Genomic DNA, 12,374 nt, shown 5'->3' with positions numbered 1-12,374 from the left:
ATAATCAAAGAACACATTTGTGCAGGCCCAGCAGGGGAAACAATGCTGAGGGGAAACCAGCACGGGTTTGTCACAGGTAGATCCTGCCTGACAAACCTTGTAGCCTTCTATGACCAGGTCACACACTTCCTGGATGCAGGAGCCAAGGCTGATGTCATCTTTCTGGACTTTAGGAAGGCCTTCGACACAATTTCGCACCCTATCCTCATTGGGAAGCTAGCAGACTGCGGAGTGGATGCCTACACAATCAGGTGGGTGGCCAACTGGCTTAGGGACCACAGCCAGAGAGTGGTGGTGGATGGTTCCTTCTCGGCCTGGAGGGAGGTGGGCAGTGGGGTCCTGCAGGTTCGGTCCTTGGACCGATATTATTCAATATCTTCATCAGCGATTTGGACGAGGGCGTGGAGAGCACCCTCTCCAAGTTCGCTGATGATATCAAGTTATGGGGCAAAGTTAGTACACCGGAGGGCAGGGAGCAGATTCAGGCTAACCTGGACAGGTTGGAACAATGGGCAGAGAGAAATAGGATGCAATTTAATAAAGATAAATGTAAGGTACTCCACCTGGGAAGGAGGAACCCCCAGCACACCTATAGGAGCTCGGAGGCAGAGAGGGATCTTGGAGTCATAATCGACTCCAAGATGAACATGAGCCAGCAGTGTAACAAGGCCATCAACCAGGCCAATAGCACCTGTCGTGCATTAGCAGGTGCATGACTAATAGATCAAAGAAGGTGATGCTCCCCCTCTATGTGGCACTGGTCAGGCGCAGTTGGAGTACTGCGTCCAGTTTTGGGTGCTGCACTTCAAGAGAGACGCAGGGAATCTCGAAAGGGTCCAGAGGAGGGCCACTCGCATGATTAGTGGCCTTCGTGATAGACCCTACGAGGGGAGGTTGAGAGAGCTGAATCTCTTCAGCTTTCACAAGAGATGGCTGAGGGGAGATCTTGCGGTCGTCTATAAATTTGTTAGGGGAGGTCAACGGGGAATAGGGGAAGCGCTGTTTACTAAGGTGTCCCAGGGAGTGACTAGGAATAATGGGTGTAAACAAGTTGAGAGTGGATTTAGGTTAGATATTAGAAAGAACTTTTTCACAGTAAGGGTGGCCAGGACCTGGAACGGGCTTCCAAGAGAGGTGGTGCCATCACCTAAGCTTGGAGGTCTTCACGAGGAGGCTAGATAGTCACCTGGCTGGGGTCATCTGACCTCGGTCCTCTTTCCTCCCAGGGGCAGGGGGTCGGACACGATGATCCATTGTGGTCCCTTCTGACTCTACAAACTATGAATCTAGTGGCCCCAGTGAGAGGGTAGAGTAGTGGACCAAGTGAGGGCATGTGAGAAGGCTGCACAGAGTAGGGGCCACATGGGCAGGTCTGAAGGACTGCGCATAGGCTGGCCTTAGAGATTGAGTAAGCTGAGTTTGGAGGGCCCGAGAAGGTAGACCCATATGAGAGAGAGAGAGAGGGTGAGAGGCTCAATAACCTAACTGGAGAAACCCTTGACTGGTTAATACTGGGACCAGAATGGTCAAAGAGCCAAAGATCCCACCATGAGGGATGGCCAGAGCCAGGGGCCTGGGGTTCCAACTGGCCTAGAGGTGAGGCTAGAGCCTATGTGGCCAAAGGTCCTGGAAGGGGCCACTGGCGAGAGGGAGAAGGGTTCAGGGAACTTTGCAGCCTAGAATGAGGGCAGAGTAGACTGCCTCAGAAGGAGGGATCAATTTGGGGTCTGAACGCCAGGTGGACATAGAAGGAGGTCCATCGTGGGGTCAGAGTCATACAGTGATGCCATCTGGGAGGCATGGGACATGGTATAAGGGGAAGGTTCAGAGCCATGTATTACGCCCTTGTCATCCAGCAGTAAATGGGCAGCCCCCCGCCTTACAAACAACAACTAATTGGATACATCAAAGGCTTGGCAGGAAAGGCAGGTGGGCAGACTGCCCTAGACAGGTGGGCAGGCCAATGATTTGACCAGCCACGAGACAGCCTGTCACACCAAGCCTAAGAGTTCAGGCAGGGACAAGTGGATGGTGCATTATAAGAGCCATTACATTACCCTAATTCTATTGGATCTCTATATACAGAAAGAAAATCATTCTTAGAATTTTTCTAGAAGAGGAAAGAAAGGAAGACTTCAAGCATCCTGGCTAACTTTCCATTTCCAAATCAAGCAGGTTCTCTGTGATTCAAAGCTGTGATTCAATCCCAGCTTCTTCCAATTTCAGTTAGTACATTGGTACATTAGCTAGGTATATAATACAGGATTCAGTCCATTAGATCAAGGCTCTATAAGACAAATATAGATGATTCCAACCTTAATCATTTGTGTTTTCTTAAAGAATAATTAAAAATGTAATTTAGGAAGAAGAGAGGAAAAGAGGAATGTTAATAACACTGTAAAAAATTGTAAACATTTCCACTTTTATTGCTGAGAAGCAGAAATTCAAAATTATTTTTTTCTGTCTGTCACAATGCTAAGTTTCATAGTTGTTAGGGTTGGAAGGGATCTCAATATATCATTGAGTCCAAACCCCTGCCCTGGGCAGGAAAGAGTGCTGGGCTCGTATGCCCCCAGCCAGGTGCTTGTCCAGTCTCCTCTTAAAGACCCCCAACGTAGAGCAGAGCACCACCTCCCTTGGAAGCCCATTCCAGATTCTGGCAATGCTTACCGTGAAGAAGTTCTTCCTGATGTCTAACCTAAATCTGCTCTCTGTCAGTTTGTGGCCGTTGTTCCTGGTTATTCCAAGGGTAATTATTCCTGGTAAACAGAGCACCTTCTATTTCTTGCTGCCCCACTCCTTACCCCCCAGGTGAATTTGTAAATGGCCACAAGATCCCCTCTCAGCTTTCTCTTGCAAAGGCTGAAGAGATCCAGGTTTCTCAGTCTCTCCTCATAGGGCCTTACCTGCAGTCACTGCTGACTCCAAGATGAACATGAGTCGGCAATATGACAAAGTGATCAGTAAAGCTAACCACACTTTATTGTGCATTAGCAGATACATGACAAGCAGGTACACCACCAAAGAAGGAGGTGATACTTCCCCTTTATGCGGCACTGGTCAGGCCGCAGCTGGAGTACTGCATCCAGTTTTGGGCGCCACACTTCAAGAGGGATGTGGACAACCTCGAGAGGGTTCAGAGGGCCACTCATAGGGTTAGGGGCCTGCAGGCAAAACCCTACAAGGAGAGATTGAGGGCCCTGGACCACTTCAGTGTCTGCATGACAAGGCTGAGAGGTGGTCACCTACAAATTCATCAGGGGGGACAGCAAGGAATAGGAGATGCTCTGTTACCAGGGCACCCCTTGGAGTAACTAGGAACAATGGCCACAAACTTATGGAGAGCAGATTTAGGTTAGACGTCAGGAAGAACTTCTTTACAGTAAGGGTTGCCAGAATCTGGAATGGGCTTCCAAGGGAGGTAGTGCTCTGTCCTACCTTAAGAGGAGGCTAGTCATGTACCTGGCTGGGGACATCTAACCCCAGCGCTCTTTCCTGTCTAGGGCAGGGGGTTGGATTTGATCTGCTAATTTCCCTTCGACCCAAACATCTATGATTACTTCATCACACTGACGGCTCATATTCATCTTGGAGTGAACTATGACGCCGAGCTCCCTTTCTGCCGCTGTGCTGCTGAGATTATTTAGCTTTGGGCATAGGATGATATTTTTTTTTCCTCAACACTGAAAACTAGAGCTTAGCTTTTAAAACTATTAAAAGTTATTATGATCTTGTACAGGCTGTCTGATATAGAGAACATGCTTTTTATTCAGAATAAATGCCCATGAAAGGTTGTTAGTTTTGAAATGTAGACCATTTTCAAAGCATTGTAATATTATGATACTTACCATATGGATTTTGAGCTGCTCTCTTGCTGTTTCTGGTAAGCCTCCAACAGGTTTTGATGCCAAGAGTTGATGTTCAGTGTCTGTCAGCCATTGCTGCAAATCTTCAACTTCACCATGGAAACCTTGGGCCTAAATTAAACCATATCATTTATGGTAAGAGCTTATTTAAATGTTTTCATTTGGAATACTAGCCTGTATGCAAAAGTAGGCTGGCAGCATATTAAATAAGAAATTAAAATAAACCAAAGAAACTCCAAAATAAAAATTTTAATTATATGGAAAATTAGTTCATACAAGCTAATAGATGGTGTATCCTTAAACATAGCCCTGGAAAGGACGCACACTGTGGAATCAGACAAAGGAAGGCCACAAAAACAGTTCCAAGACCAACCCTCATACCCAAATCAAATGCAAAGGGAAGTTCCCCCCCGGGCAGGTGGCCTACACAATTCTCAAAGAAACTAAAAGACAGAGTTCATAAAAAGGCAGCACTCAGGTGGCATGCACACAGCTGGATCCGAAAGTCCTCAAAACTCAGGGGTGTCTGCATTATGGTTTTGATTAAAGCCCATGTCTAATATCCATATCTGTTTGCTTAATGCAAATGGCCATTTTTGCTAGTTATCCCTTTATGTTATCATTTCCTGTTCACCTGGATCAAGGCAGTCTCCAGCTGCTGTTTCCTTTGTTCTGTTTTTTCCAACACATTTTGCCAGCGCTGATTCAGAAGTTCCAATTTGCTCTGTAGATTGCTTGCTTCTTCAACAGCACTTGATTCAATCAAGTCATTTCCTGCTTTCTTAACTGCTTCCACTGTAGACTGATGAGCTAAAACATCATTTTGTAGTACCTACAGGTAAAGCACAAGAAGCAAGTCTTCAAATTATAATTAATAAAGCTACCCACAGAGACGGAATCATTTAAATGAAAGTTAACCTTAATAATAACAGCAGGTTTTAGGACCTAATTAAGGCAGTATAAACAGGGCTTATATTTCTGAATTCTGACATGTTATTCTGCTGCACACCTCCACTTGCACATTTCTTTGACAGTTTCTAGAGGGCAAAGCTAAAGAATGGTTAGACCCATGGCTAGGAAAGGGAATAGTGGTGATGACTCATGGGCTACAAACAAATGTTATATTTATCCCAGGACAAAGTGCAGACATTCAGATGCCCATGTTCACAGTCCCAGGATAAATCCTAAAAAGATTCATGGTGTAAGAACTACTAACAGTTTATCCTGGGACACTGCGAAGTGAATCTGAACTGTTGGCCTAGGACTGTATCCTTGAATCAATGACAGAAAAGGCGCAGTGTATTCTGCTCACAAAGTTCTAATTAGAAGGGTAATGTATGTACATGTCAATCCTGAGAGATTTTTCTTCCAAGACAACATGTGCACAAATGTAATGTCTGTCCCTAGCCATAGAGCAATAAGAAGAGGTGAACGTGTTTGATTTTGTGTGTTTGAATAACTGCAAAGCACTACTCTTGTAGTAACTCTCTCTGCAGCCCTTTGATTGCCAGGCTGCCTTTTTACATGAGTCAGGGCCAAACCAGTTTTCATGATATGCCAAACTAGCCCAGCTTTAAAATCAACCTGGGAGTTGAAGAATGGGCATAATGCAACTTCCTATGAACTTCTCCAACATGATAACAAGGACTTGGATATAACTCTCAACTGAGACCATGTTGAGCTGGCAATACATTCCACACAGGTAGGATATTTTCAAACACTGACAATAATTCTGAAAGTTGATGTTTTAAGTATCTGAAGTAAAAAGAATGGGCAGAGGGAGAAAAGATAAAGGAAAATACATGATAGCCTAATCTGCAAAATTCAAATATGAGATTGACATCCAGGGGGCCTGGTTCAGACTCATCTCTGCTAAAGTGTTAGATCCTGGGAAAAAAGAAAAAAAAAGAAAAAGAACTTTAAAACAAGTTATATGGAGAGACTTATTAAACATACTGATTAGCAGGAAGACTCTTAGGTGGTCCTTAGGTGGGGAAACAGTATCCTATCACCCTTCTTTATGCCAGTTCAAGCACTGTGGATGGTAGCTACTTTAAATTATTTCCCCAATATGGAAAAAATATAAAGGTTATTCACAGAAACAGATGCCTCTTATCTCTTCCTTCCTGATGAGGCTTCCCCTAGGACAAGGACTATTCTTATTCAAGAGATGGATGGTTTTCTGAGCTGAAACGGGAAGCATCACTGTGAACTCCTTAGCCTATAAACTCTGTTTTATGGAGAGGAAGTAGACTGTGCCATGTGTTTGTTGAACTCCTTGACCACTTGAGAAAGAGTGAGTAAACAAGAATGTCTGGGTATTATTTAGACAGCAAAACACGCCTTTTACTAAGAAAGTGAAAGACACATGGATTAAATACTAATTCCGTAATGGTTTAAGTGGGAAGCATTCTGAGACAAGTCACTAATAAAACTCTTAGTTATTCTGCCTGGTGATGAAGAAGATGATGAACTCATATATTGAATCCCTTTTCAATTTTTTTTGTGAGGCTCAATTCAAGCTGCCTATTTTCAATATTCAGAAAACAGGAGGGATGAGCATTTAGGTTAGGTGCTGCATATAAAATCTATGTGACCTATGAATACCTGCCATCAAAATATCCTGCCACATGAAAAACTGAAATCTCTCTTCTTTCTGAGTAATACTCGTCAAAGTAAAGTCTCTTTAACATTTGTCTCATGTCATGAAATACTGACTCCTCAGTGGGCCCCAAAATGATATAGCAATATGACAAAATAACAATTATTAGTAGTTTTGTGGACAAGTAAAATGAAGGCATAGATATTCTCTCTAGCTGTACAGATGTGTAAGTGCAGCAGGCTATATGTCACTTTGAAGCAAATAATTGACATTGTGTAGGTTCCAAAACTATAATCTTTCTCTTTTCATCTGTGAGGCAGACGCAGCTATTTCAGGTTATAAGTGTATTTTTTCACCCTGGTTTCCATAAGGGCCATATAAGGGCCATTATAGGGATATGCTGCCTTAAGGTGAATACTAGTAGTTCTATTTGGTAGTTCTCCATTCTTTCTAAGTTCCTTTGTAAAATAGAAGGAGGACATGACAGGTTGCACTATCTGGCTGGAACATATGGAATTATGGTAAAGAATATTGAAAGGAAGAGGCGAGAGGATTCTTATTCACGTGCATTAGTCAATACAGTTTCTAGATCTGACCTTACAATCTTAAGGCAATGTCTTGAAAATCTCTAAAGACAGTTATTTAACAAATGCAAAGCTGTACATAAGAAATAGCACTGAGATAAACATCAAAAGTAATGGCTCTGTGAACACTGCTATAATTACATACATGATGTTTGGCAAGTTCTATTTCAATAGCCTTGGGGTCTCCTCCCACAGGTTTCTGTTCATTCAGCAGGTCTTCTGTATGGGTCAGCCATGTCAATAACTCATCCAGAGCATGTTGGAATTGCCCCAAAGCTAACAACGCCCCCTCCAGCTTGTGCTAGAGTTAAAATAAAATAAAAATAACAATGAAATTGTTTCATTGGCCTAATGATCTGACTGGTTTACGGTGAACTTGGTGCCAACACATCCCAGGTTCATAGACTGGGACACCTGAGACCAACAGACTGAATACAAATCAGAGAGCACCAGAATTATCCCAGCATAAGCAACTGATCTGTAGTTAAAGCTGCATTTGCACTTCCATTGCAAACTGTTGAATTCTATGTTCAAACTACCACTACATATTCCAATACGACATAAGACTATCTCAAAGACACAACTGTATTCATTATTTACATTCTGATTTGAACATAAATGACATTTGTTCCAGTTTCCTTAAACTTTTGTTTTTCAATGAACTATCTCAAGTTAGGAACAAAAACTTTTTCAAGCATGGTTTCTTTAAATTTCCGTATTCCCTTTTTGATGTGTTAGTGTTTTAGAAGGAATGTTGGAATGGTTTATTTATCAATTTGGAAAAGAAGTGCAGTGCTCAGCACAGCAGCTATTTCTGTATCATTATGGATGTTACACGTTTTCAATTGCCAATTCAATTGCATCAAAATGAAATGAACAGGATCGTATTTGAACTTCTTGACAGAGGAAATGAGAAATAAATATCCCAAATGTGTACTAATAATAAAGGAAAATGTGAAATATATATTATCTCAATTGTGTTTTTAAATGCTTACAACAAAAAGAAAAATGATATAGCTTCGTAAAAATACAGGACTAAATTCTACTGTATCTAGTACTCCACCTAATAAGCGCTTAAGTGGACTTAATCACCTTAGTAGAATCCTATTCTGCCCTGTTCAAGTCCACATAAAACTATTAATATAAAAGGGATGGGTCTTCCTCCTGCTCACTCCTTTTTGTGACGTAATCTTAAAGCTCTGATGACTGTGTCTTAAAAAAGCAAATGAATAAATTGATTTAAAGGGACTCAAAAGGAGTGAAATACGATCACTCTTTGGCATCCAAGTTCTTTATAGTGTGTAACAGAGGACTTTGGTGACAAGTCTGTAGAATAAATCTCTGACCCCCAGCTTTACTTACCTGTCTGTTAATAATTTTCTCCTCTAGACTGTTCCACATCAGTTTGAGCTCTGAGAGGGGGTCTTGAACAGTGTGTTTGTCACTTTCCACTGTTACCTTCTTCAGCAACAGTTCTGCTTGATGGTTTAGTCTTTCCATTTCGATCTGCTGTTGATAGGCCTCTGTCTTAAATTGCTGTTGTAGAGATGAACACAATTAAGTCACAAGTAACTATCATATTGTATGCAGTAAGGATGCTGTTGTTTAAAATATTCTATGTAACACTTTCCGATTCCAAATGTCTCAATAAATGGCATAACATGATATATTTCCTGATTCAATGTTAAAAAGAAATTTACTGCTAATCCAGAAAATTCCTGCTAAACAATGACAAAAAATGTCAGCACCCCCCAAACATCTCCCTTCCCTTTGTTAACTGTGCACAAAGAAAGGTGGGAAGATGCACTTAACTGGGATGGTTTAGTCATGAATGATCCTGGCTTGAGACGGAGGCTGGACAACTACATGACCTTCAAGACCTACTTTCCTATGATTCCATAATATAAGAAGTTTTTCTATCACTCGGGTTTTGTGGCAAAAATGATACATACGTTGTAAGCTGAGTAACTTCCAGTTTTTGTGGTTGAAATAATGTGGTACTTTGAGATTACACAGAAACATTTATTGAAAGCTATTAAAATGATTTTTTTTTTTAGTAAGGAATCATTTTTAAAGGGCAACTGATGCAACAAGCTTAATACAACTTCTGTATGTGCATTCTTCTTATGATAACTAGTTATGACTCATAATAGAAAGTTACTTCACGAAATAAATAAAAAAAGATGTTAAAGGACATATGCTAGGCCATTCAGTGAGTTAATAATAATGGTTGCAACTACATGTGCACTTAACTGTGGAGTAGATCGATCAGTTGCGGAGTAAAGTGTCACCATCTACACATGCAATGCTGTTAGGTTGCTGTAAACTAATGAACACTACCGTAAGATAGTACTTATGGGGACAGTACTATCTTATGGTAGGATTAACTGTATTAAATGCACGTGTAGAAGCTGACCACGAATGTAAATTGTGCCTGGTCAGCCCAAGTAGAAGGGGCCAGACTCCTGTCTTCCACCTAGGCACACAGATCCATACTTTCAGCACTCTCATGCCCCAGCACCCGCCCCTGCCAACTGGAACCTGGTGTTGATACTCCATATCCTCGGTCTTTGCGTAAACTGCCCTGCCCTTGTTCAAATTGCTATTATCTCAGGTGCATGTGTAGACACTGCACCCGGGAGTAGTTTACTCTGATTCAAACTGCTCTGGAGTTTATTGCTTCAAATCAACTGCAAGTCTAGATGCATCCAGTGAGAATAAGATTAAGAACTCCACACTGCCCGCTTCCACTGTCACCATTAGGTAGCCCTGTTTCCTATTCAAAGCATACCTTGGCCTGCTAGTGTCACAGCTATAATGAATCATATTTCCATAGAATGGAACTTGGGACTTTTACTTATGACCGCAGCAGAATCTGGTGGAAATTATGCAATTTTGATTTGTGTATATCCCACAGTGACAGGCACCCAGGGCTTTGGAGCCAATTACCCACCCACTTTTCCAGAGAGAGGTCAAGTGCTCCAAAGATGACTGATGAAGGGAGAAAAATAAAAGATAAATAAAAACAACCCTTAAATAGGCTTTTGAAGGAAATTAATGTTGTAACTTTGGGGGGTGGGGGAGAGGGTTATAGGTTTTTTGGTTATAAAAACCTATTTATTTGTGTGGGGGAGGGGGGGTAATCTAGTCCTACATAGGAAAATCAGAAGCAGACTATTTCATCCATAAACTTTGCTTACAGTAAAACTTTATGATGTTTTAAACTTCTTTTATAACCATGCTTTGTTAGAGTTTAAAATAAAGTTAGATAGTTCCTACCTTCAGTTCCTCAGTTTGCTGCTTCACTGTCTCTAGATCTGTTCCAACTGGTGACATTGAAGCTAATTTACTACCAGCAATATCCACCCAATCAAATATTGCCTGAAAAATCACAGTAGAAAATTGTAACATAAGACAGATGGAAATTTATGGTAAATTAAAGTAAATATAATACACTGATGTTGTCCTTCTAGTGCAGTAGATAATTTCATTATTTCCCTCAAAAGAAAATTATTTTTTATAAAAAAAGTATACTATTAAAAAAATTATTGACAATTCAAGTCTGTAAATAGTACTTATACAAAGTACACCAAACGTAGGAGTTACTCAAGCATAATACTGAAAGATCTGACTGACAAGGTCCCTCCAGAAATAGTAGGTATGATGGGATTAGATCATACAATCCACACAATCACACTTCCTGCCATGCCACACCTGTGATGTTGGGTCCTGTTGATGACACATTATTACCAGGGACCTACTGAAATGATATCCAATTCAGTGCTCTCCCTCTACTGTCTCCACTTCTGCCACTGTCAAAGACAGGATACTGGGCAAGCTGGATCACTTATCTGACCCAGCATGGAACTTCTTATGCAGTATATTATTATGAATTTTATTTTAGAAAATGAAAAATGCACACTCTTATATTTATTACTTACATAAAAATGTATGAATATAGAAGTTCTTTGAGTTTGTCTTCCATCACAGAAATACTGCAGTGCTGGGGATTCAGCTTATTCTATTTGTTTTTTTTCTTCCTTTTAGATCACGTCAACATTGTGACATGGGATCAACACGTGTTGTCTCAAGTCTTGAATATCACAATGGAATGTTATCTTTTAACAGAAATACCATGCAAATTGTGTGGTAACAAATAAAAGGAAATCTGCTCTCTCTAGTAATAAACAATGAAACTATAGTAGAAAAGCACTAATCCACTGGATCACACATGTACATAATGTACATGTAAGAGGTCTAGTCAGATGCCTGATGAATCTGTTTGCGGCTGGCCAGCCCAATTTGAGATTGAAACAGCTTGTTACCAGTTTCAGAGATCCATATGTTGTCTACGTTTGAGTAGAAATATACAGCATGCTGCTTTCTTCCTTCTCACTTTGCTTCCATCCTCTGGATCAAACCTGCTTCATACGTTGAGCTGCACCCAGTGCCAGATGTTCTCTCCATATTGGACAAGATTCTGCGCACACCTCCCAGCTTTCTACACTGATGTTAAATGACTTCATATAATTTTTGCACATTGTGGTACTGTCATAGAAGGCAGCCACGCTTTCTGGAGTCATCTTAAATCTCACTATACAAAATATTCTTGGGGATATGGTCTTTTCCCATTCCCCTGATATGGCTGATCCATTACAAGTCCATTTCTTCTTGACAGTGATTTCTAGGTATGTCAGTCCTGTGCGCTCCAAGACCCCTGTGTTTGGTATTCCGTCTTCCCACTTTATTTCAGGATCTTATGCGCACATCGCATATGGAAGCTGTTCAGTCTCTTGATATGCCTAGTATATGTAGTCCACATTTCTGAACCATAAAGCAGGGAAGACAGCATATAAGTCTCATAGATTCATATCTTCACCTTTAGCTGACAGTTTGCTGTTATTCCATGTATGCTTCTGTAATGACCTCAAATTCTTAGCTGCTTTTCTGATTCTGTTAGTCAGCTCAGTCTGAAGGTCAAGATTTCTGCTGAGCTTAGAATCCAAGTAGCAAAAACTCAACAACACCAAGAAATTTACCCTCCAGAGTGATGCTAGGGATTGGTTCTTCTACCCCCCTGGTACATGATCACAGTCTTCTTAAGACTAATTGCCATCCTGAAGCTCTTGCAGGATTCAGAAAATCTGCAGAAGAGATTTTGCAGGGAAGATTCACTGTTGGCAACCAAAGCCACATCATCTGCAAACAGGAAATCTCTCAGAATCAGTTCTTGCACCTTCGTTTTCACTCTAAACCTTATGATGTCGAACAAGCCTCCGTCTAGTCTGTTCAAAGATAAATGTCATCACTGATGACCTTGAA

At 41.2% G+C, this 12,374-nt stretch overlaps 1 protein-coding gene across 29 annotated transcripts in view; it reads right to left on the bottom strand.

The window, feature by feature from the left end:
* DST (dystonin) overlaps positions 1 to 12,374 on the bottom strand; it is a 428,507-nt gene that overhangs the window by 56,015 nt on the left and 360,118 nt on the right. For 28 of the 29 annotated variants that reach the window (XM_025215834.1, XM_025215826.1, XM_025215830.1 and 25 more), the window contains 5 exons: positions 10,332 to 10,433; positions 8,415 to 8,588; positions 7,198 to 7,353; positions 4,501 to 4,698; positions 3,849 to 3,977 (listed from right to left, as the gene is read on the bottom strand). In XM_025215834.1, the coding sequence (XP_025071619.1) occupies positions 3,849 to 3,977; positions 4,501 to 4,698; positions 7,198 to 7,353; positions 8,415 to 8,588; positions 10,332 to 10,433 (759 nt within the window). Of the gene's footprint in view, positions 1 to 3,848; positions 3,978 to 4,500; positions 4,699 to 7,197; positions 7,354 to 8,414; positions 8,589 to 10,331; positions 10,434 to 11,017; positions 11,171 to 12,374 lie in introns of those variants that run through there. The other variant, XM_025215842.1, reaches the window with a different exon arrangement.

The sequence above is a fragment of the Alligator sinensis genome, unplaced genomic scaffold (genome assembly GCF_000455745.1).
Source record: "Alligator sinensis unplaced genomic scaffold, ASM45574v1 scaffold482_2, whole genome shotgun sequence".
In the NCBI taxonomy this organism is placed as follows: Eukaryota; Metazoa; Chordata; order Crocodylia; family Alligatoridae; genus Alligator; species Alligator sinensis.
The sequence above is the reverse complement of the archived record's forward strand: the minus strand, read 5'-3'. Positions and strand labels throughout refer to the sequence as shown.